The following is a 25,436-nucleotide window of genomic DNA, read 5'->3' as shown; positions in this document are numbered from 1 at the left end:
ACTCCACTCAATTATGTGCAGCCATTCGGTAGGCATTCCCCAAACCTGGCCTGTTCCTCCTGAGAATGATATGCTCAGCAAAGATTCTTCCATGTCCTGAACCCAAAGCATTGTTTTATAGTATCAATGTAGACACTGTTTTTTTCTATCCATCAGGGATATGATGATAGGTTGAGGGACTTGGGAATGTTCAGCCTGGAGAAAAGAAGGTTGAGAGGGGACATGATAGCCCTCCTTAAGTATTTGAAAGGTTGTCACTTGGAGGAGGGCAGGATGCTGTTTCCGTTGGCTGCAGAGGAGAGGACACGCAGTAATGGGTTTAAACTTCAAGTACAACGATATAGGCTAGATATCAGGAAAACATTTTTCACAGTCAGAGTAGTTCAGCAGTGGAATAGGCTGCCTAAGGAGGTGGTGAGCTCCCCCTCACTGGCAGTCTTCAAGCAAAGGTTGGATACACACTTTTCTTGGATGTTTTAGGCTGTTTTGGGCTGATTCTGCGTTGAGCAGGGGGTTGGACTAGATGGCCTGTGTGGCCCGTTCCAACTCTATGATTCTGTGATTCTATGAATTTTCAGGTAGAAACAGCAGGGATGAGAAACTCAAAATCACTTCAAGACTGGGAGATCCCTTTTTGTTTAGAGAACCAATAAACCTGAAATGAAGATCAGCACAGAAGTCCAAGAGCCTCCAGTGTGGGCTATTCTCACTTCATTTGCCAGTTCTGGCCACAGCTGACATTTCCAAGGCTTAACTTTAAGACTCAAAGAACTCTCAAGATCTAATTTGCTTTTTTTTTTTAAAGATTTTTTGTGTGTGGACAGTTTGAACTAATCTGTTTTTTTAAAAAAATCAGCTATGTTGAAAAGCCAGCTGTAAGCAACATATGTTCCTACACATATGCCCAATCTAAACTTAAGCGTGAATACTTAGGGAGAAAATTGCCCAAACATAATCACAATGTTTTTCCATCTGTCTTCAGGTTTCCTTCTCTTTGTTTTGCATATGAAAATAGAAATGCATCCACCTTGAATAAACAATGGGGAGGTGGGTTGTCTTTTTCTAGTTGGAATACACTTGACTCTCTTCATCTTCCTTGGTGGAGAGGGACAATGTCAGTTTGGACTTCTTGAAGCACTGCCGATAGAGGGAAAGGTTGAGGAACACCTCCACAAATTTGTGGAGTGAGGGAAGAAAAATGTTTGGAGGGGCAACCAACTCTTGGTGACCCCATTACATTCCACTGCAAGATGAGGAGAGGTGGTTTCCCATTGCCTTCCTCTGCACAGCAACTCATCTTCCTTGTTGGTCTCCCATCCAAGTTGACTATGGCCAACTCCGCTTAGCTTCTGACTTCTGATGAGCTTCATCTAGTCTGGGTTATTGGGGCTGCTACATATAATCCTTAGAGGATGTAAAAAGGTATAGGAAAAGGAGAGTCCGCAAACGTATACACATTGTTGGAAAATGTGGTCAGAACTAAGGCTAGATGAATGGTTATCGAATTGTTGTTTATGTGTAGAGTGCCTCCAGGCAAGCAGCTAACAAGAGGTGGTTTGCAACTGCTTTCCTCCTCTTGGTGATCTTTCCTCCAAATACTAACCATGGCTGACCCTACTTAGCTTCTAAGATATGATGGGATTGGGCTAACCTGGGTCATCCATGTTAGGGAAATGGTTGCTTAGGGAGTAGAAGAGAGAGATGGTAGAGGTGGGGGAAAGACTGGGCATGAAGTGGGGGTTCTTTTTGAGAACTCATCACTTTATGTGTCTGTGATAACACACAGCCTGACCTGTTGAACTTCTCCCAGTTGGGTTGCCTCTCCTGGGGTCAGGGGTGGATCCTTCACTTAGCTGTCAGTGTATGGGGTGAGGGGAGGAGACTTCCTCATCGGAGTCCACATCCTCCATGTCACTTGGCTCTGGAGACTCTGGGTGCTGTCGCTGCTGCAAAACTGGCACATGTCTGGGTCCTCTGTCACCTCTCCTGCCGCTTTCACCTCTTTCTCCATGGTCTCCTCCGCTGTCTTCCTCTCTCTAACCAGTCTCTCCATCCACTCTTATCTCCTCTATTCTCATCATCCTTCTGTCCACTCTACGCCTTTCCTGGTGTCTCCTTTTATCCCCCTCTCGGGTGTCTCAGCCTCACCCCTTCTGCTTCCCTTCCCTTCTCTAACTGGTTCATCTGCCTCCCTCTCAGCCCTTGCCAACTCCCATTGGCCGCACTCTCCCTCACGAAATACCTCTTAAACAGGGGAGGGCTCTCCTGCCTCCACTCTCCATGTGCCATGCCTGACCAGGATGCATCTTGGTGCTCCAGCCTTCTTGTCCAGCACAGTTGATGCTTCTGCCAAGGCCCAGACCCGCTGTGACGGCCACCTGTCCGTCCTTTCCCGTCCCTGCTACAGAGCTGTGGCATTGCCCAGCCTGAGCGCAGCCATGAGGCACACCTCCCTTAGCAGTCATCGCTACCCAAAGACATCTCAAAGTGGCTTACAATCGCCTTCTCTCCCTCTCCCAATGACAGGCAACCTGTGAGGGAGGTGAGGCTGAGAGAGTTCTGACAGAACTACCCTGCGAGAACAGCTCTAACAGCACCATGACTAGCCCAAGGTCACCCAGCTGGCTGCATGGGGAGGAGTGGGGAATCAAACCCAATTCTCCAGACCAGAGCCTGCTGCTTTTAAACACTACACCAAGCTGGTATGTTTGGTGAATGGCGAGTAGAGTTCGGTAAAATGGAGGGGCACATTACCCCCTGCGTCCATGCACACGGATCTAAGACTGGACAGTCCAGCTCATGCAATATCTCAAGGGAAAGAGCACTGTTGCATTGTTTGCACTGTTACAATGATCAGTTATTAGCATGATTGTTATGGTATTGATATGTTATGGATTGTTTCATGTATTGTTTATATGTTTTATGTAAACAAAAAAGGTAAAGGTAAATGTATCCCCTGTGCAAGCACCGGGTCAGGTCTGACCCTCGGGGTGACGCCCTCTAGCGTTTTCATGGCAGACTCAATACGGGGTGGTTTGCCAGTGCCTTCCCCAGTCATTACCATTTACCCCCCAGCAAGCTGGGTACTCATTTTACCGACCTCAGAAGGATGGAAGGCTGAGTCAACCTTGAGCCAGCTGCTGGGATTGAACTCCCAGCCTCATGGGCAGAGCTTTCAGACTGCATGTCTGCTGCCTTACCACTCTGCGCCACAAGAGGCCCTGTTGTAAACATATAATATATTAAAAAAATAAAAATTAATTAATTAATTAATTAATGCAAATTATTTACTCTCTTTCCCAGCTATCCCCCTTTGAGTAAATAATGGTCTCTGATGTGAGATAGGACTAAATGGACCACTAGTCTGATCCAGCTTGGTGTAGTGGTTAGGAGTGCGGACTTCTAATCTGTGAGCTGGGTTTGATTCCCTGCTCCCCCACATGCAGCCAGCTGGGTGACTCTGGGCTCGCTACAGCACTGATAAAGCTGTTCTGACTGAGCAGTGATATCAGGGCTCCCTCAGCCTCACCTCCCTCACAGGGTGTCTGTTGTGGGGAGAGGAATGGGAAGGGGATTGTAAGCCACTTTGAGACTCCTTCAGGTTGAGAAAAGCGGCATATAATAACCAACTCTTCTTCTTCAGTTGAGCTCTTCTTATGATTGCAATGTTCTAAATAATCATTAGTATGTGGAACAGAGCTGTGGCCCTGTATTTGTGGGTAGGTGGGGATGGGTGAAGGCTGGAGAAGGTTTCTATAAAGAAACTTCCATGGTGTTCTTTCTTTGTATGGAAGTATACCTCACATACACGTGTGGGGGGAAGGTCTCATAAAATACATAAGACCCAAATAATGACACACACATCAAGTAGCACCGATTGTTGGTACTTCCATTTTCCCCTTCAGAGAAGGTTGTCTCTGGTCTACTTCAGCAAAGACATTTTTCCCCTGCTTCCGGTTTGCAACTGAGACTTCAAAGATGCATCTTCACCTTTATCTTTCTACTGTTTGTAAACCCCTTATTAAATAATTCTTGAGACTTTCTAAAGGATTGTAAGAGGAAGCTAATGAAATGATGCATGATATATATATGTATATTTTTTTTCCCTGATGAAACTTTTTATCTCTTTAGATAGAATTTTAAATTGTTTTTGGTAAGTCTGCACAAAGTGAAATTGAATTGTAGGGAATGACTGATTGTCAAGGACATCTGCACAAATGAGGTATTCATTTTATTCAGAATCCATTCAAGGATTTCTTGATGTTTTTATTTAATTTGCTTCGTATCAAGGAGATAAGTTTCCCTTTGAGGCAGAGCTCTGAGGAAATAAAAGATTAATATAAAGACAAGCAAATTCTTACATCCTTCCAGGGTTTGACATAAAGCTATAATATTATTCAGCTGCCTCAATGAAGATAAATACACAGACATGCTTGTCTCAAGAGCATTCTTGTCATAAGGAGCCCAGTCCTGGTGGCATTGCCACAACTGAGAATTCTGAAGAAGAAGATTTGGAGCAGTAAAACTCACTGAAAGGATTTCTTTTTTGGGTGGTGGTGGTAATTGGTTTACTCTAAATGTCTCTTTACTCAGAGCTACTCAACAAACCCAAAACAAACTTGATTTCCCCTAACAATGCAAGAAGAAGCTGCATAAGAGAGCTTTCCTTCTAAGCTTTGCTGAGCCTAGATCAGCCTTTCTCAACTTTTTTACTGTTGAGAAACCTCTGAAACAATCTTCAGGCTTTGAGAAACCCCAGAGGTGGCACAATCATGAAGAATATGGCTGAAAAGCAGAGCTCTATACATGCCCACCTGGGGCCTCTCTCCTTCCCAATCCCGACAGGCCCATCGTTGGCCAGTGGGGATGGGTTGACAGGACTATATATGGTCATATCACCCAATAAGTGTTTAATACATTGAAATATATATATAAAAAATCAATTAACTCCCACCCATTCAGGAAATCTTTCCAGGGCCATCAAGAAACCCCAGGGTTTCATGAAACCCTGGTTGAGAAAGCCTGCCCGAGACCCTGAACACAAGTTTTGTTCTAGAACTTTCTGCACCATCGTTGAAGCTCAACTGATTTCAGCAGAGGAAGAAAGCAGCTTAGAGGCACTCTTCCACTGTATTTCTCCTGCTACTTCAGCTTTTTTGCTTATCGCCCATCTCCTGCCCCCTCTAAACTTCTCAGCCAACTCCACAGTGCAGCCAATGGCTAATGAGGGCTCAGAGACTGCTTACTTAAAAGCCAAATTGCCAACCACCCAGCGCTTAAGATATAATTACTTTTAGCCATATGCTTTGATGTTTTAATAGGCAACATAATTTTCATATCTGTAATACCCACGCAGAAGGTCAGAGTCCAATATTATGGTACAGATGATTGATGTCAGAAGTGGAAAGCAAAATCTTTCATGGAAGGAGATGTTTATTCGAGTGCTGGAAGCGCCCAGAGCAAAAGCTCTGAATGCTCATTATGGTGGCCGCTTTCATGGGTCTCTTGAGGGATCCCCCTCCCAGCAAGGTTTCCCATATGACCCTTGCCCTCACTCAGTGACATGGCCCTCCATATGTCCCCGCCCACAACCATCCTGCCAGTTGGTCGCCAGTTGGTTGTCTGGAAAGCTGGGCTTACTATGAGAAGATCTATTCCCCACATATCAGTACATATAGCCTGGAGAAGTGCAGGTCGAGAGGGGACATGATTGCTGTCTCTTAAGTATCTGAAAGGTTGTCACATGAAGGAGGGCAGGGAAAGGTTCCTGTTGATAGCAGAGGATAGGAATGGCTTCAAACTACGTGTAGAACAATTCCGGCTAGATAGCAGGAATTTTTTTTTCACAATAAGAGTAGTTCAGTGATGAAATTGGTTGCCTAAGGAGGTGGGGAGCTCCCCCTCACTTTTGGTCTTCAAGCAGCAGCTGGACAGATAATTATCCTGGATGCTTTGGGCTGATCCTGCATTGAGCGGGGGGTTGGACTAGATGGCCTGTATGGTCCCTTCCAACTCTAGGATTCTAAAAATATAAATGTTGACTTATATTTAACCTGCACAATGTCTACTGAGGGCCATTTCCCTACTTTTCCTTCTGTTCTACAGTCTAAGGAACTTTCAATTGAATACCCATCTGTGATCGTTTATGCATCTTCCAGGATGGGAGCATTGAGACATCTGAACATGTATTACGCCAATGTAGGCTATACGATCAATTCAGGGGAGAACTTATATCTTCCCTACAGAATAAGCCCAACTCAGACATGTTGTCAGACAAAAGCACAGAAATAACTTCTGTTGTGGCCAGATTTGCTTGGAGAGCAATCAAAACAAAGAAGAGCTGGTTGGATTCGGAGCAACGGGTAGAGATAGTCTCAATTGCCTGAGATAATGCTTGTGAGTTTTAAAACCAAAATGATTCTTATAGCTGGAATGTTTTTATCTTTTATAATATTTAAGTTATCAATGATTATTTTATCTTGTTAATGCCAGATGTTTTTATGTACCTTGTAATTTGACTACTGGTCTAGTACCATAATAATAAAGACTTGACTTGACAATTGAATTTGAGTTCTCATATAAGATGCTGTTCTGCTAGTGAGCTTTGAGACTCCTTCGGGTAGAGAAAAGTGGCATATAAAAACAACTCTTCTTCTTCTTCAGTAATCTCAGGGCTCTCTCAGCCTCACCCACCTCACAGGGTGTCTGTTGTGGGGAGAGGAAAGGGAAGGCGATTGTAAGCTGTTTTGAGACACCTTCTGGTAGAGAAAAGTGGCATATAAGAACCAACTCTTTTTCTTCTTCTTCTTCTTCTTCTTCTTCTTCTTCAGTAATATCAGGGCTCTCTCAGCCTCACCTCCCTCACAGGGTGTCTGTTGTGGGGAGAGGAAAGGAAAGGTGAATGTAAGCTGTTTTGAGACTCCGGGTAGAGTAAAATGGCATATAAGAACCAACTCTTCTTTTTCTTTATTTGGAGGGACAAAAAAGTAGAGGACACTGTGGATACCTTGGTGCATGAGCATACAATGCTGACTATTACTATTATTATTATTCAACAAAATCAGAGTGACAGTGGCACCTTTAAGACCAACAAAGATTTATTCAAGGCATGAGCTTTCAAGTGCAAGCACTCTTCCTTGCACTTGAAAGCTCACGTCTTGAATAAATCTTTGTTGGCCTTAAAGGTGCCACTGTCACTCTGATTTTGTTGTGCTACTACAGACCAACACGGCTATCCACCTGAATTATTATTACTATTGCTGAACAACTCAGCAGCAGCTGAGCAGTGCCATGCCGAGGGGGAGCCCCAGCCATGGCGGCTGCTGGAGAGCACCAAAGGTGAGCCAGCGGCAGAGTGGAAGGGCAGCCCCCGAGGCAGCAGCCGGGGAGGAGGATGAGGAGGATCCGTGGACTGGTACCAAATGATCCATGGACCGATCCCGGTCTCCGGCCTGGGGGTTGCGGACCACTGCCATAGACAAATGAAAGTGCTTTATACTGACTAGTACCATTGGTCTATTACTCAGACTGGCAACAGCTCTCCAAGGTCTCAGAGCTCTTTCACATCACTGTCTGATCCTTTGAACTGGACATGCTGGGGATTGAACCTGGGACATTCTGCATACCAAGCAGAGGTTCTGCCCGTGAGCCATGGCCCCTGCCTTCTAGGGATAGGACAGCAGAGAGCATTTGAATGAAAGCTTTTGACTTAAAATTGGCAAATCAAGCCAGGTTCTTTTAGAAAGCATTTCCAGTGTGTTAAAAAGAGACGCTGAGACTGCTCTTTTCATGACGGCTTGATAGGGGGAACAGCACGCTGCCTTGACGGATCGCATAAAGTCAAGAATGGTAAATTGAGGCTGGTGCAGCAGTGAAATAAACTGCTAAGGCACAGAGTAAAATAAGGACCTACTTCTTATATAGGATTCATGCTGTGCAAACATGGAAACTTCCAACCCAGCTGTAATGAACAGAGATCATCTTAATTCCAGGCTAAGCTCTGAATGAATATATACTGTATTAAATCAAACCATCTTTTTAAAGCCCAGACTTTGTAATGTTCTCACAGTGCTCAAATATTTATAAGACAGAGCAAGTATCTTACTGTGTTTGCATGTTTTACGGCTTTGTTTAATACTTACTTCGCTGAGCTTTTGTGTTTGTGTTTGTGTGTGACCAGACTGCTGATAAAAGCTTCTGAAACGGCAAAGCCACCTTATATACCGATCTTAAATAAAATTTTTCCTGAAATCTACTTTGAAATTCAACTTATATCTAGGTAGGTATATGTTGCGTTTTTTGTAGCTGCTTTGCATGTTATTTTTAATCACTGTCATTTAGTAATATGTGCTATTAAAGGCATGGACACCCCAGTTGATGAGGGATGTAGACTAAGTGGAGCATGTCCAGAGGAGGGCAACAAAGATGGTGAGGGGTTTGGAGACCAAGATGTATGAGGAAAGGTTAGGGGAGCTTGGTCTGTTTAGCCTGGAGAGGAGATGACTGAGAGGGGATATGATAACCATCTTCAAGTATTTAAAAGGGTGCCATATAGAGTATGGAGCAGAGTTTTTCTCTCTTGCCCCAGAGGGATGGACCAGAACCAATGGGATGAAATTAATTCAAAAGAAATTCCGACTAAACATCTGGAAGGAGTTCCTGACAAAGCGGTTTCTCAATGGAACAGACTTCCTTGGGAGGTATTGGTTTGTCCATCTTTGGAAATGTTTAAACAGAGGCTGGATAGCCATCTGATGGAGAGGCTGATTCTGTGAAGGCTCAAGGGTGTGGCAGGTTACAATGGATGAGCGATTGGGATGTGAGTGTCCTGCATAGTGCAGGGGTTGGACTAGATGACCCATGAGGTCCCTTTGAACTCTATGATTCTATGATTCTATGGTTGTCAGATACTGGACAGACTGTTGGCCGAGTTCCAGTATGAAAAAAGGAGCAAAGCATCTGGCTGCTTAAAAGGATGAAATAGTCTTACCATGTCAAGGAACAACATTTTAAGGAAAGAGAGGAGGTAGAAGAGACCTAACTGTTTGTTTTTCTTTGATCATTCAATCTGTTCTAACGGGAGGCAAGCAAGGAATAAATATACTCCAAGGAGCAGGAAGTCTTCAAAGAGCCAATCAGGACAGTAGGAGAGAGTATTTGAAAAACATCAGAAAGTCCCTAAGCTAACTACAGTGCTAAATACACATCGCCTCTGATGCCCCCTTGTAAGAATTCTTATGCTGTTGATTCATGCACGCTACAGATCTTGCATATTCCGACACCCTTTCTCACTATCTAGTGTGCAACATTCTTCAGATTCATCTTCTTCTGTAATATCTTAGAAAACCCGTCTGAATCCTGCTGCTCTTTCCCCCAGAGGCAGCTCTTTGAGCTTCCATTTTTTTTCTTCTGCAGTCTTCTGCTTTTCTGCTACAATATTAGGCATCTTCTCCTCCTGTGGAAGATGGTGCCATAGTCTCTGATTTAGTGAAATAGGAGAGTCTTGCTGGGTGATAGCCCTTATTTGCTCTCTTATTATGACACACAGTATTTTCATACGTTTTTGGCAAACCTGTTAATATTGACACAACAAGATCCTGTTCTGAGATTTCTTGCACGAATAAGTCTCATTAAAAAAAAAATTGCGGGCATCGCAGTCCCTTTAAAAAAGCAAGAAAGGTGATTGGCTGCCTGTCTTAATTGACAGGCAGAAGAGAGGGGCGTGTCCAGCACGTTCCCCTCTTCCGCCATTTCAAGTGAAATGGCAGGAAACGCTACACGGCAGCAGCGGAGCCAGCAGGTGAAGGATTTCAGAAGGCGCTGGCGTAAGGCTTTTTTTTTCCTGTGCGGAATGGCGCTGAGTTTTCACTTATGAAACCTCTGAGAAGAACTATGAGCAAGCTGGCTTGACTGGGCTAGCCCAGTCTTATCAGATCTCACAAGCTAAGCAGGATCGGCCCTGTTCAGTATTTGGGGTTTCTATGCAGAGACAGGCAGTGGCAAGCGACCTCTGAGTCTGAGCCATAAGTCAACTGCAAGTTTTGTCAGAGCTCTCAGCTTTGACCTGTCCGTCTTGGGTGGCCCTGCGTGGCATAGCTCATAGCTTCACTGAGCTACGCAAGCCCCTTCACCAAGACAAGGCAGTGATCCTTGAAGGGGCAAGTAGGTGATGGCCAAAACTGAACAAAGGAAGTAAAACAGACCTCAACGTGATTATAACTGAATCTGTCTTTGTTTACTGCTCAGACACAAAAGACGGCCCATCAGGGCATGTATTATTAATGCCTTCCACATCCTAAGTGCCAAGTTTTCACCGGCCACACCCTTGGAATCATAGGACTGGGTGGAACTCAAGTGCTGCATTCTGAAGTTAGTCGTTTATAAGTCCCGTAGGCGACCTTTGAGCTTTTTGAAAAAAGTGCACTCGCACGCATGTCTGCATAAATAAGTAAAGGCATGAATATCCCTTAACTCCAAGTAAAACCTGTTGCAGACATTCATGTAGTGATACCTGAGAAACTGCTTTCATTTTTTTCTAAGCGCCAGTGTGGGATAGAGCTTAAGAGTGGTGGACTCTAATCTGGAGAGCCAGGTTTGATTTCCCCACACCTCTACATAAAGCCTGCTGGGTGATCTTGGGTGAACTCTCTCAGAACTCTCTCCGCTCCAGCTACCTAACAAGGGTCTATTCTGCACACAACAGATAATGCACTTTCAATGCACTTTAGAAGTAGATTTTCCTGTTCCGCACAGGAAAATCCAGCTGCCAAAGCACATTGAAAGTGTATTATCCTATGTGTGCAGAATGGGCCCTGGTGCCTGTTGTGAGGAGGGAAAGGAACGGTGATTTTAAGACACTAGGAGACACTAGGTAAAGGTAAAGGTATCCCCTGTGCAAGCACCGAGTCATGTCTGACCCTTGGGGTGACGCCCTCCAGCGTTTTCATGGCAGACTCAATACGGGGTGGTTTGCCAGTGCCTTCTCCAGTCATGACCATTTACCCCCCAGCAAGCTGGGTACTCATTTTACCGACCTCGGAAGGATGGAAGGCTGAGTCAACCTTGAGCCGGCTGCTGGGATTGAACTCCCAGCCTCATGGGCAGAGCTTCAGACTGCATGTCTGCTGCCTTACCACTCTGCGCCACAGGAGGCTCTTAGGAGAGACACTAAGGTAGGCCAAAACGGGAATAAAAACCTACCCTTTTCTTCTTGTTCTCCCCCCCCCCCGTAAAATGAATCTATTTTGAAACAAGCAATACCACTCCAATACTGTGTTTTTAATTTTTATGCTTCCCCTCACTCACACTCCCAAAAAAACACAGCCCACTATATTTGACCTCAGAATCTAAACTTTCTTACCATCTGTTCGGAGCGTCAGTGGTGTTGGAGGGCTCAGCACCCTGGCATTAGTCACGGTGTTCTTCACCAAGCAGATGTAGCTGCCTACATCAGACGGTTGCACCTTGGAGATGTAGAGATTGCCTGTTTCCTGGGAGATGAACCGCCGGCTGTCTTCTGCCACAAAGGAGGGGAACTCATTAAATACCCAGCTATAGATGATTTCTGGAAAGGAAAACCAAAACCAAAGTAAGGGCTACAGTAGGGATAAGTCTGGAAACCAATACGGTCAAAATCAGGATGCTTTATGGAATCATGTTTTCTGAAAATCATTTTATTTTATTTCATTTATTTTTATTTTATTTATTTATCTTGGATTTTAATATCCTGCCACTCTCAGAACTGGCTCGTGGCGGGCTACAGATAGTCCAAAAATTAAAACCCCCAATAAAACCCTATTAAAATATCAAAAACAGGACATAAAATACATATAAATAATAAGAAGAATGGCAGTATAATCCACTACCCATCCCCCCCATAAAAACAACCAATCTAATAGGGGAAATGATAAGGGGAGAGCCATAACCCATGCCATAGATGACCCTGGCATACCACTGCTTAGCAGCAGGGGTGGTCCTAATCAGATCTTCCATTCAGACTTCAGCCTCAACCATAGACCTGGTGGAAGACCTCCATCATGCAGGCCCTACAGAAAGTTCCCGCAGGGCCCGCAGCCCTTCTGGGAGCTCATTCCACCAGGTAGGGGCCAGGACCGAAAAGTCCCCAGCCCTGGTTGAGGCCAGGCAAGCTTCTCTAGGGCTGCGAACAACCAACAAGCTGGTACCTGCAGACCGTAAAACTCTGAGTGAAGAAAAGACACGCATGGCTTTTCTCCAGCAGCGAGGCCACCCACAGCAGTACAGTAAGTAAGAAGGGGCTATTCTGTGGCCTCCCTGTCAGCCAGCCATTAGGCAGAAGGGCAAAGCTTTCCCCCCTAAAAGGGAATGCCAATGCATGACCACCGACTCCCTTGCTTTGCTCTTGGAAACATGTCCCGTCCCTCATTCAGCAGCTGTTAGAGGCTCCCTTCACAGCAGGCATGAAGGGGCGTATGTGCGGAAACCTGAGTAAGAGCAGCAATTGGCTCTTATTGGGAGAGATTCCACCAATAGGAGTCTTCAGAACCTTCAGCATTTTGCCAGGGTGTACGGTCACGATTTAATGTAAGAAGATTAGAAGAAGATAGAACGTTGGATTTCATACCACCCTACTCCCATAAAGGCTTGGAGCTGCCCCCCCTCTAATTTCACTTTGCTTTTTCATATACACAATCTTTACAATCACTTGATATTGCTCATCGTCATGAGACTCCTTGTGAGGGAGCAAAATAATATTTTCCCTTGCAATCTAATTGATCAAGAACTAAAATAAGCCTAACAAATTTAGAAAGCTCCAATTGTTCTTTCCACCAAGAAGAAACGAATCCCTAGGGGTAGTCAACCTGTGGTCCTCCAGATCTCCATGGACTACAATTCCCGTGAGCCCCTGCCAGCGTTTTCTGGCAGGGGCTCATGGGAATTGTAGTCCATGGACATCTGGAGGACCACAGGTTGACTACCCCAGGAGGTTTGGACCTGTGGAAGTTTTTTTCTGGGGGTGTGCATGTGACGTTTATGGATTTCCACTCCCTATGGCTGAACCTGGCACCTTCCATGAATACAGTTCCAGAGTGTAGCCACATCTGTCTGCAGCAGGACCATGAAGATCGGCATCCTCCTCCTGCTGCTGCAGATGCTTTGGAAGACATCCTAGCTCCATCTCCGTATTTATTCCTTATTTCATATCCTCCTCCCTCTTGCCCCCCTCCTCTGACTCCTCTACACTCCTGAATGTTTGACACTCAATGTTAGCTGGGAGGCAGCTTCCGCCGGGCTCTTCGACAGTCTTGCCAGGGCTGGCTCTCTCTGCAGAAATGTCAAGGTTAGCATCAGAAGAGAATGTCATTGCTGCTGCTGCTGCTGCTGCCATCCAGAGATACAAAATATTTCGCCAACACAGGGAGCTGAGCGCTTTCTGCCTGGTTCTCCCCGGAGACATGGCATGATGCCAGTCGGCAAAATCAGGCTTGAGGATACGGCTAGTTCTAACGCACGCCTCCCTGCGACAACTAATTAATTGGACTGCCAACTCTGGGTTGGGAGATTTCTGGAGATTTGGGGGTGGAGATAGTGGGGAACCCAAACCATCCCCCAGGCACTCGAAGAAGAAGACAGCTGCTTTTTGGTACTATGTTTGTTATTACTCAACTCAAAACATCCAATAATCACCTACACTTCCTCTTCCCCACAACCCCTCTTCCCTGAGAGGTAAGTGGGGCTGAGAGAGCTCTGAGAGAACTGTGACTGGCCCAGGGTCGGCCAGAGGGCTGCATCTGGAAGAGCAGGGAATTGAACCCAGTTCTTCAGATTAGAGGCAACTGCTCTTAAGCACTACACCATGTTGGTTCTAGGGGGGAGGCAGGAAGGTGGTACCTGCCCCCTTGCCCCTGACCTGGTCCCGGAGAGATGAGAAGATTAGGCCTTCCTCCCCCCCCCCCCCAAGATCAGGGCTGCTATCTCTGTGCTGGGATACACCTGAAAATTTTGCAGATAGAGGCTGAGGATGGTGGAGTTTGAGGAGAGGGGCTTCAGCAGTACACAATACCATAGAGGCTGCCCAGCAAAGCACCCATTTTACCCAGGGGGATACAAACCATCTTGCTGTAGTGCAGCCTGCTGGGTGACCTTGGGCTAGTCACAGTCCTGTTAGAGCTGTTCTCACAGGCCAGTTCTGTTAGAACTCTCTCAGCCCCACCTCCCTCACAGGGTGTCTGTTGTGGGGAGAGGAAGGGAAGGCGATTGTAAGCCACTTTGAGACTTCTTAGAGTAGTGAAATGTTGGGTATAAAACCCCAAAGTTTTTCTTCTGTTCCGGAGTTCAACAATAATGGTGAGAGACCACTCTTTTTTTCCTGCAGTCCGGAAATCAGTGGGATTTCTGGAGGATCTCCAGACCCCACCTGGAGGTTGGCCACCCTAGTGATTAACAAATTGAAGGCTGCCAGCCTCCCACCTTCTATTATTTCCCCCGTCCCCTTTTAGGATAGGGATGAGCAGAGAGATTTCTAAGTATCCTTCCAGTTTTGATATTACAGGATTACAACGTTACGGTCTGCAAACTTTCTAGCCCAAGGGAACCTCGCTTTAGCTTAGCAGGCTCTCCGCGGCACACGGAGGTTCATATGCAAAAGAATGGCTCATTCCGGCGGAATTGAAAAACATACCCTCCAGCTCCACTGGCACACACCTGCAGCCCCCAATTTCCGGGATAATTGGTGGTTTAGGAGTGCTGCTTTTCAAAGCAGCTGCCCTGCTACTGCTGAACTTCTCAGCAAGTAACTTTTGAGAAGAACCTGAAGGAGGCCGGGTCTCCTCCAAGAAGTGGGGAAATAAAAACCCGCTCAAGATGCATCCATCTCCTGCTACTGCTGGTGTCACATTCCTTTGTCAAACTCTACAGAGGTAGGCTCCAAATGTAAATTGGCCCACAAGCTGTTAACTGCTGTGGGAACAATGGGCAAAGCTCTTCTCAGAAAAACCGCATTTCGCGGGCGTATAATTTACCCCGTTTCTGGTATTGTTCCGTTCCTTGGGAACAAGTCGGCGGGATTCTGAGCAAAAGGGAAAACAGGATGATAATGAGAGAGGATTCATTGTATACCTCTTTGCATACCTGGGGGAAGGGCTGGGAGCCGTCTGCATATACGCCTCTCTTGAAGGAACAGGGGGGCAACGAGCCGGTGGTAAAGTATATATCCCAAAAGAGGGCTCTAAAGGCAAACCGCTATCATAGAATCATAGAGTTGGAAGGGGCCATACAGGCCATCTAATCCAACCCCCTGCTCTATGCAGGATCAGCCCTAAGCATCCTAAAGCATCCAAGAAAAGTGTGTATCCAACCTTTGCTTGAAGACTGCCAGTGAGGGGGAGCTCACCACCTCCTCAGGCAGCCTATTCCACTGCTGAACTACTCTGACTGTGAAAATTTTTTTCCTGATATCTAGCCTATATCGTTGTACTTGAAGTTTAAAGCCATTACTGCGTGTCCTCTCCTCTGCAGCCAGCAGAAACAGCATCCTGCCCTCCTCCAAGTGACAACCTTTCAAATACTTAAAGAGGACTATCACATCCCCTTTCAACCTCCTTTTCTCCAGGCTGGACATTCCCAAGTCCCTCAACCTATCTTCATAGGGCTTGGTCCCTTGGCCCCAGATCATCTTCGTCGCTCTCCTCTGTACCCTTTCAATTTTATCCACGTCCTTCTTGAAGTGAGGCCTCCAGAACTGCACACAGTACTCCAGGTGTGGTCTGACCAGTGCCGTATACAACGGGACTATGACATCTTGTGATTTTGATGTGATGCCCCTGTTGATACAGCCCAAAATGGCATTCGCCTTTTTCACCGCTGCATCACACTGCCTGCTCATGTTTGGCTTACGATCCACAAGTACCCCAAGGTCTCTTCGTTCCCTGAAACGAAGCCATTGCTGGCCTGCACCACTGACTGATGTGGAATCAAAGGTAGTTAAATCAGCGGCCTGACAGCTCGGCCTTTTAATAATTCATTAATTAGAGCAAGAGCTAAAGAACAGACTCTGAGAAGAGCACTTTGGCAGCTTTATTAGCGCCGGGTTACAATCACATTTCGACTCAGCGAGGGCTTTGCAGCCGGTCCCCTTATGTAGTATTGTCATACTTTGGATACCTGAGGCTCAGCCTTTCTTGGCATTCAAGTGGGAGGCCAACGTCACTCAGAAATACATGCATGTCTCTTCTCCAGATCAACTCTCAGAAGACGCAGCAGCCTTGTGAAGGTTTGCCAGCCTCCAGGTGGTGAATCTCCTTGGATTAGCTCAGTCTTTCTCAACTTTTTTACTGTGGAGAAACCCCTGAAACAGTCCTCAGGCTTCGAGAAACCTCCGAAGGGGTGCCATTGTGCAGAATATGACTAGGAAGCAGTTGGATTACTAGCATCCCTACAGCTGGAGCAGTTGGATTACTAGCATCCCTACAGTGTAGAGCCAAAGGACGGGGTATATTCTTAAGATTTCGAGATTGAAGAGAGATATTGACGTACCGATTTTCATGCAAGTGAGATGAACAGCCACTGAGGAAAATTCCCTGTGAAAACGGGAGATATCTGGAACCCGTTCTCGTTGGATGCTACAATAAACCTACATAATACGTTGATCCTAGAGCCTCTTGTGGCGCAGAGTGGTAAGGCAGCCGTCTGAAAGCTTTGCCCATGAGGCTGGGAGTTCGATCCCAGCAGCCGGCTCAAGGTTGACTCAGCCTTCCATCCTTCCGAGGTCGGTAAAATGAGTACCCAGCTTGCTGGGGGGTAAACGGTAATGACTGGGGAAGGCACTGGCAAACCACCCCGTATTGAGTCTGCCATGAAAACGCTGGAGGGCGTCACCCCAAGGGTCAGACATGACCTGGTGCTTGCACAGGGGATACCTTTACCTTTACCTAATACGTTGATCCTGTATTAGTTTTGTTAATATTGTTAGTAGCCTTGGGATAGTCCCCCCCCCCTTTGTGTAGACACTACAAACCAGGGGTAGTCAAACTGCGGCCCTCCAGATGTCCATGGACTACAATTCCCAGGAGCGAATGCTGGCAGGGGCTCCTGGGAATTGTAGTCCATGGACATCTGGAGGGCCGCAGTTTGACTACCCCTGCTACAAACCGTCCCTTTTGTCTGTATTTGATTCTCCTGGCTGTGAAACAAATAAAAGGCTGCTCGTGAGGGCTACCAAGCTCCTGAGCCACCTAGCAGAAAAGATCGAGCTCCAGAGCAGGCTAGCACAGAGGAAGAATGAAGCCTCATGCCTGTCCTTACTTCACAAGGGATTCAACATGGTCATGGAGGATAGATCTACCAATGGCTTTTAGCTACGGTGACTCAATGGAAACCTTCTAGATGTTTACTTAATTGCCTACTTCATTTATACTTTGCCTTTCTCTACAATGGGGACCCAAAGTACCTTATCTCCTTGTCCGCACAAGTCACCATTTTATCCTCGCAACAACGTAGTGGAGTAGGTTAGCTTAAGAATGACTTGCCCAAGGTTACTAAGTGTGCTTCTTTGGGTATTTGGGTTCCGAATCTGACACTGAAACCACTTCACCACACTGCTTATCCATAGCTAAACTACTACGCTGAAGAGGGCAGAAAGTCAGAAAGTAGATATTGTGTTTGGCTCTGCCTCCTGCGACAGCCATTTTGGATTGGACATGGCTTTCTGTGACAGCCTTTTTGAGGTAGCACTCATTAAAGGTAAAGGTAAAGGTATCCCCTGTGCAAGCACTGGGGTGATGCCCTCTAGCGTTTTCATGGCAGACTCAATACGGGGTGGTTTGCCAGTGCCTTCCCCAGTCATGACCGTTTACCCCCCAGCAAGCTGGGTACTCATTTTACCGACCTCAGAAGGATGTAAGGCTGAGTCAACCTTGATCCGGCTGCTGGGATTGAACTCCCAGCCTCATGGACAGAGCTTTCAGACTGCATGTCTGCTGCCTTACCACTCTGTGCCACAAGAGGCTCATAGCACTCACTGCCCTCTCTCAACATTCCAAAGATTTGCAGGCTAAAGAAGGTTGGGATGCCCTGATTTACACCTTGGAATGACTCTGCATATCTGTTCCTTTCACCCATTTTCACTTTTAGATGGTTGGTGCATTTGTATGAAGGGGGCACTGTTATGGAAGTACAGCTGCCAACGCATAACAAAATGCACACCGTGTATAAATCAGCATGAATGAAGTTCTTACAAAGATAGAATCATAGAATCATAGAGTTGGAAGGGGCCATACAGGCCATGTAGTCCGACCCCCTGCTCAACGCAGGATCAGCCCTAAGCATCCTAAAGCATCCAAGAAAAGTGTGTATCCAACCTTTGCTTGAAGACTGCCAGTGAGGGGGAGCTCACCACCTCCTTAGGCAGCCTATTCCACTGCTGAACTACTCTGACTGTGAACATTTTTTTCCTGATATCTAGCCTATATCGTTGTACTTGAAGTTTAAACCCATTACTGCGTGTCCTCTCTTCTGCAGCCAGCAGAAATGCATCCTGCCCTCCTCCAAGTGATGCTGGATGTGTGATACGGGAAGACTCGTTTCAAAGACGGAAAGTAAACAAGGGGCATTCTTCCAAACCTACAAACCCATTCGACTCCCATTCTACTGTTTAAAGCCATACCTGCTCCATTATTTTTAAAATGACACCAACACAAAGACTTTGCATGAAGAGGCCAGAAAACGTTTTTTTTAAGCACAGTTCATCCAACGTACGCCACAGCATTCTGAGAACAGAAGCATGAATGAAAAGGCATGAATGGCTAGAGGGTTAAAAATTGGCATTCTCCTGGGACAGAGTAATTGTCTGCCAGTAAGCTCTGCTATTTGCAAAGTTTGGGTACTGAAGTGACTAAGTCACCATGGTGACAGAAGAGCTGGCATTTCATCTGATGAATCCCCTGCCTTGTTTACAGAGATCTTTCCCTGGAGTTCTCTAGCTGGTTGCCAAAGGTCATTTGGAAATCTTTTTCAAAATGTTCCACCTATTTTCCACACATCACAGTGCAATCCGACATGGAGTTTCACCCTTCTAAGTCTATTAACTTGAATGGATTTAGAAAGGTGTAATTTTGCCTTGGACTGTAGTGTTACAATCGTCAGTTCTTTTAGATTTCTTTCCTAATGGCATAATATCAGGGGAGGATTGAGGAGGGGAAAGAGAAACCGCCCCGGAAAAGGGTCCCATCCTAGCACATCCCAGCAGAGCTCCTCCAAAGGAGGGAGGGATTGCTTGCCTGGTCAGCCCTTAATAGGAGGTGAGGGACAAGCTGGGGTGGACAAGCTTCAGGGTGAAGCCAGAATGGCCTGTTACATCCCTTAAAAGGGCATGGTTGGGCTGGGCAAGGCTGGATACCTGGATGAGATGAACCCTCCTTTGGCTGAGGTGGTCCTGATGGGAGAGGTGGCATAGGTGGTCAAGTGGCACCAGTAAGGAGTGGTCTCCCACAGGCCACTGACCCACTGCAACTCTTTCTTTTGAGATGAACCCTCATCCCTCTCTTTGGCTGGGGTGGTCCTGATGGGAGGTGTGGCCCCCATGATCAGGAGGCTGCCATTACACGCAGTAATGGTTTTAAACTACAAGTACGATGATATAGGCTAGATATCAGGAAAAAAATTGTCACAGTCAGAGTAGTTCAGCAGTGGAATAGGCTGCCCAAAGAGGCGGTGAGCTCTGCCTCACTGCCAGTCTTCAAGCAAAGGTTGGATGCACACTTTTCTTGGATGCTTTAGGATCCTTAGGCTGATCCTGCGTTGAGCAGGGGGTTGGACTAGATGGCCTGTATGGCTCCTTCCAACTCTATGATTCTATGATTCTATGGGGACTGGTCCCATGCAGGCCATGGTCCTACTGCAACTCTTCCCTTTGGCCTTAATAGTCAAGTTTCCCCAGCATGATGGGAAACAAAACGTCTGATTTTCAGATGAGAAATACTCATTATCTTTTAGACCTCTCGACCTGCATTCACATCCACCCATCGATTCTCTTGGGACAGTTTACCATGCCCTCCCCAATCCCAGAAGATAACTTTTTATGGGCAATATTAGAATCCAACTTATTCTGTAATTTTCATTTATATCCGGTTTTAGACTGTATTTATATAAATAATGTAATCTACTTCATAGGGTATCTGTTGTGGGGAGAGGAAGGGAAGGCGATTGTAAGCCACTTTGAGTCTCCTTTGGGTAGAGAAAAGTGGCGTATAAGAACCAACTCTTCTTCTTCAGTAATATGAGGGCTCTCTCAGCCTCACTTACCTCACAGGGTGTCTGATGTGGGGAGAGGAAAGGGAAGGCGAATGTAAGCCACTTTGAGACTCCTTCAGGTAGTGAAAAGTGGGGCATAAAAACCAATTGATCTTAGTCCGGAGTTCAATAATACTAGTGAGAATTTTTCAGACTCCACCTGGAGGTTGGCAACCCTGTATTAGCATGTGCTTTGTTAAGGATGAATTCAAGTTAGAGGCTAACTCATTACAATCAGAAGTTGTGTACAGGCATTTCGATCTTTGCGTCTCGAGGGAATTGTTGCCACCCCAGTTGGAGGTGAACTGGCAATTTTCCAATCTCTCTCTTGCTCCTTGGGAGTCCCTGCTTTGGTGGAATGATAACAAGCTGGAGACGTTTTCTATGAAGAAAACCTTGAACGCTTGGGGAAAAAAACCTTTCTAATTAACATTGGATTCTTTTCATGTGCCTTCCTACCTTTCCTCCCATGGGCTCATTTCTACATGCATATTTATAACCTATTGATGTCACCCTTCGATCACTCAGCACATAATTACTCACAGCTGTGTGTGTGTGAACAGCTGCCACAGAAAACTGCTGTGTTTCAAGTAAAAAGACATCTCTTGAAGAATTTTGAGCTTTAAAGCATTAGGCTAGGTGTGACCGACTGCACTTTTATAAACAAATAAAGGATTGTGAAGGGTTAATTCCTGACAGAGGCCAAAAGCTTTGAGTGATGGGCTGCTCCAAGAGATCTGATGGTTAACACTGGCTGAGCAGAGAAAGATTTATGAGCTGGATGCAGAGGAGAATTAAGTCTGATTTCAGTCCTAGCTGAGAAGAGTTGATTACTGACAGATTCAGAATTCAGTTCTGTCCAAGAGCAGTTTAACACATTAACCGTAAAAAAAACAAGGGGAAGTTGGCAAGGACAAGTGGGTGGTTAGACAGAAACTCCCTTTTGGGCCAAGCAAAGGGGATAGATCTTCTAAGAGAGAAGAAAATCCCCTACCCAGTCAAACAGGGAGTTAACTCTGAAGTATGCAGAAAACTACATTTAGTTACCTCAGGAATTTTCAACCCCTGGTTTCACCTGACCTTTCCCAGCTATGTTGAATAAAATATTTTGTAATTTTTGAATGTCAGAATACTTCAAGTGCCATTTAAGAGGTTAAAGTTAAAAGGGGCACTTGGTCCTTCCCTTAGGTTCCTAGGTTTAGCCAACAGTCATAATATCATACAGTGACAGTGTGGGACAGACAGAGGACTTCAGCAAAAAAGAAAACATATTACTAAGGTGAGCCAATAAGTAAAAGGAAAGATAAATGAAGAGAAAATCTTTTTTGAGGGGGAGAAGAGGATGGGGGTAGTGGTGGTATATTAGGGTTCAAATTTCTCCTTAGATATGAAACTTAAAGTGTTTAAGCATTAATCATTCTGTCTTTCCCTAATGTACTTTTCAGGGTTGTTGGATAAAAACCTTATTTTAAAAATGCATTTTATGATAGACATTTGCTTTCAATTTTATGGTCCCATTCAGCTTTTGATGCTACATTAATAGATTACTGCCTAAGATAAACATGTCGCTCTTCAGGAAAAAATGCTTTCCAGTCCGCGTTGTTCATGTTGTTGACATTACATCACATTTAGATATTATCCTGCATAACAGTTGATGCCAGATGCAGGAATTTCAAAGCTGCATATAATCTACCTGGATCACAGTTAATGGCTTGAACAAAAATAGCCCAAGGATTAATGTGGTTATGTCTTGGACTAGGACAGAGGTGGGGGAACTCCTGTTAAAATCTTTACTCATTTATGATGCTATAAAGGTAAAGTTGGATTAGTCTCTCTATCTCTCATCCCAGCCCAGACTTTCGCAACCAGGGTTATATAATTCGGGAAACCATTCCAGGGCCACCAAGAAACCCCAGGATTTCACAAAATCCTGGTTGAAGAAGAAGAAGAGTTGGTTCTTATATGCCGCTTTTCCCTACCCGAAGGAGGCTCAAAGCGGCTTACAGTCGCCTTCCCTTTCCTCTCCCCACAACAGACACCCTGTGGGGTGGGTGAGGCTGAGAGAGCCCTGATATTTCTGCAGTCAGAACAGTTTTATCAGTGCCATGGCGAGCCCAAGGTCACCCAGCTGGTTGCATGTGGGGGAGTGCAGAATCGAACCTGGCATACCAGATTAGAAGTCCGCACTCCTAACCACTACACCAAACTGGCTCTCAGTTGAGAAAGCCTGTGTTAGAAGGATGTGCCACAGCTTGAAAAAGAGTACTGTTTCTGCACAATACAGTGATTAGAGTTTAGTAGCACCTTAATTAGGGTTGCAAGGACAGCCCAGCCCCAGAGGGAAGCGTGTTTGTGCTGGGGCCAAGTGTCCCATGACAAAAATTTAAAAGAAAAATAGGAACTCTATTATCATAATTGTTTCAGACAAGACCTTAAACAATATTTTTCTCTTCCAGTGTTTGTGCCCCACTCCTTGGCCCCAGTTCCCACCAGCTGAGCATCACTGGGCAAAGGCTGCAACTGGCTGGAGGTCTCCTGACATAGGTTGACCTAAAAAAACAACCGGATTTCCAGTGTATAAGCTTTCAAGAGGCAGATACATCAAGGGGAGCTTTGACCCTTGAAAGCTTATACCCAGAAAATAGGTCTGCATGGGACTTACCAGGAGTGTGAGGCATGCCCAGGCAATATCACTGGAGTCATAGCAAAATCTGGTATTTGGGCAAAAATCTCTATTGTAAAAATGGCTTCTACCATACAGTTTTTGCCCAAATCTCAGAGCATTGGTGGAGATGTCATTGATATGATGACGTCACTTCCGGTACTTGCTGGAAGTGATATCACTACACTGCTAGCAACATATCTTGGGTCTCCTTCCTGCTACTGGCAAATCCCCTTGACAGCAAGCTGATTGTTGGCAGGGGGCAGGGGTTCTCCTGCTTCCAAGGTGGACTGACATCCCAAGATCTTGTTGGTCTTAAATGTGCTAGTAGGCTCAGATCTTGTTCTTCCCTTGCTACCCATCTGAAATGCTACAAAATATGTTACTGAGCACAAAATCCAGCTTCCTTAACCTTTTTAAAAAAATGAATTGGTATGTTTGAAGCTCTTATGTCTGTAACACCATACGTGGACTTGTCTGTGGGAGAAAGGCTGCTGAAAACTCTGAAATGAAAAGGGTCTCTAAATAAGATGTCTAGTGGTTGAGGGTGAGGCTCAGGGTCCTCTCCAAAATCAGTGGACACGTTGGCACTTCTCTCCTCCAATTCTATCTTCATAAATGCCCTGTGAGGTAGGTTGGGCAGAGATAATGGGACCAGCCCAAAGTCACACAGGAAGATTCATGGCACAAGGGACGTTTCACACAAGATGGTAGCCCGTCATTCTAACCATGCTGGTATTTACTCTCAGGGAAATGAGCTTCCCTTTCCTCTCCTCACAACAGACACCCTGTGAGGGAGGTGAGGCTGAGAGAGCCCTGATATTACTGCTCGGTGAGAAAAGCTTTCTGTGGTGAGCCCAAGGTCACCCAGCTGGCTGCATGTGGGGGAGTGGGGAATCAAACCCGGCTTGCCAGATTAGAAGTCCTCACTCCTAACTACTACACCGAGCTGTCTCTCTATCTGCCAGCCTGCCTCCTTTATACCTCCTTATATTGCCATGGCTTATTATCAGTTCTCATTAATCCTCCATGCAATTAATGGAAGTTTTTTTGTTCCATTGCAATGTACCACAGAGAAGGTGAAGATACTGTCTATTTATCACCTGGAAATGAAATTGCTTAATTTTCTGCTCTGGGGGGTTTGGTAACTCCTGCACACCCACCGGCCTCAATAGAATTCAATAGGCTAGGTATCTGTCTTTGTTCAGGTTTAATTACTGTGATAAATCTTCAGGCCTTTCCTTCTTTCTTACTGTTTTGTACAGGGAGCTACTGAAGAAATAGGTAACAAGTCGGATGCCGCAAAGAGGGATCCAGCATTGACAAACCAACTACTTTGGTGTGACTCAGAGGAAGGGCTTTCCTCCCCAATTGTTCGTTCAGTCTGCAACAGATGTGGAAACACAATTGCTGAGGCAGCTGCTGTCCTGTCTCTGACAGAATGAGTAGGAAAAAAAAAAAACAGTGAGCCAGGCTCTTGAACATGTTACATTCACCCAAGGAACATTTTCATTATAACATCTGTAGCTCTACAAGCATTTATATGACATGTGTGATCTTGAGGGGAGGCAGCACGGTATAGACTAATCTTGCCAGATCTTGGTAGATAAGTAGGGTCAGAAAGGACATAAGAGACCACAAGAAAAGTCATGTTGTTTTAGGCCAATGGTCCACTCAGTCCGATGCTCTGTGTCATACAGTGGCCTAAACCCAGGCCCACCAGTGGGGCCAGAACTCCAGAAGCCTTCTCACTCTTGCCCCCCAAGCACCAAGAATACAGAGCATCAGTGCCCCAGAATGAGTGTTCCATCTACACCTTGTGGCCTGTAATCTGGTGATCTGGGTTTGATTCCCCGCTCCTCCACATGCAGCCAGCTGGGTGATCATAGGCCAGTCAGAGTCCTGAGAGAGCTGTTCTCACAGAGCAGCTCTCTCAGCCCCAGCTGTTGTCTGTTGAGGGGAGAGGTGATTGTAAACCGTTTTGAGACTCCTTCAGGTTGTGAAAAGTGGGGTATAAAACCCAACTCTTCTCCTGCTTTCTCCTTTTATATATATTTTGAGCTTGCTCACTTAACTCTTTTTTTGGCTACCAAATCTGTTTCTTGGGGTTTTGTTGTCATCCCCCCCCATCGCTTTATATTTGTATTTCTTGAAGAGGGAAAGAAATAATGCAATACAACGTGGGCCCATAATGGGTCTGAGCTTAGCCCTGCGGTCTTCGTTCCATTCGTTCCCTCCTTAAGGGAAGGAATCCAGCCTGAAGGGCACTAACCAACATGGAATTTGGATTAAGAAAACCCAACAAACCAGTGGTTGGGGACAGATATCATAGAATCATAGAACCATAGAGTTGGAAGGGGCCATACAGGCCATCTAGTCCAACCCCCTGCTCTACACAGGATCAGCCCAAAGCATCCTAAAGACCCAAAGCATCCTAAAGATATCTCGATTTCTACATCGGTTCCAGCTTTCTTTTTTTCTTTTTTGGCATGAACATTAATTAAAATAC

At 45.7% G+C, this 25,436-nt stretch overlaps 1 protein-coding gene across 3 annotated transcripts in view; it reads right to left on the bottom strand.

Moving 5' to 3' along the window:
* Window positions 1-25,436, bottom strand: part of CNTN5 (contactin 5) — a 744,496-nt gene that overhangs the window by 186,882 nt on the left and 532,178 nt on the right. For all 3 annotated transcript variants that reach the window (XM_077341497.1, XM_077341498.1, XM_077341499.1), the window contains exon 8: window positions 11,360-11,563. In XM_077341497.1, the coding sequence (XP_077197612.1) occupies window positions 11,360-11,563 (204 nt within the window). The remainder of the gene's footprint in view (window positions 1-11,359; window positions 11,564-25,436) is intronic.

Source organism: Paroedura picta, chromosome 6, assembly GCF_049243985.1.
Source record: "Paroedura picta isolate Pp20150507F chromosome 6, Ppicta_v3.0, whole genome shotgun sequence".
NCBI lineage: Eukaryota > Metazoa > Chordata > Lepidosauria > Squamata > Gekkonidae > Paroedura > Paroedura picta.
The sequence above is the reverse complement of the archived record's forward strand: the minus strand, read 5'-3'. Positions and strand labels throughout refer to the sequence as shown.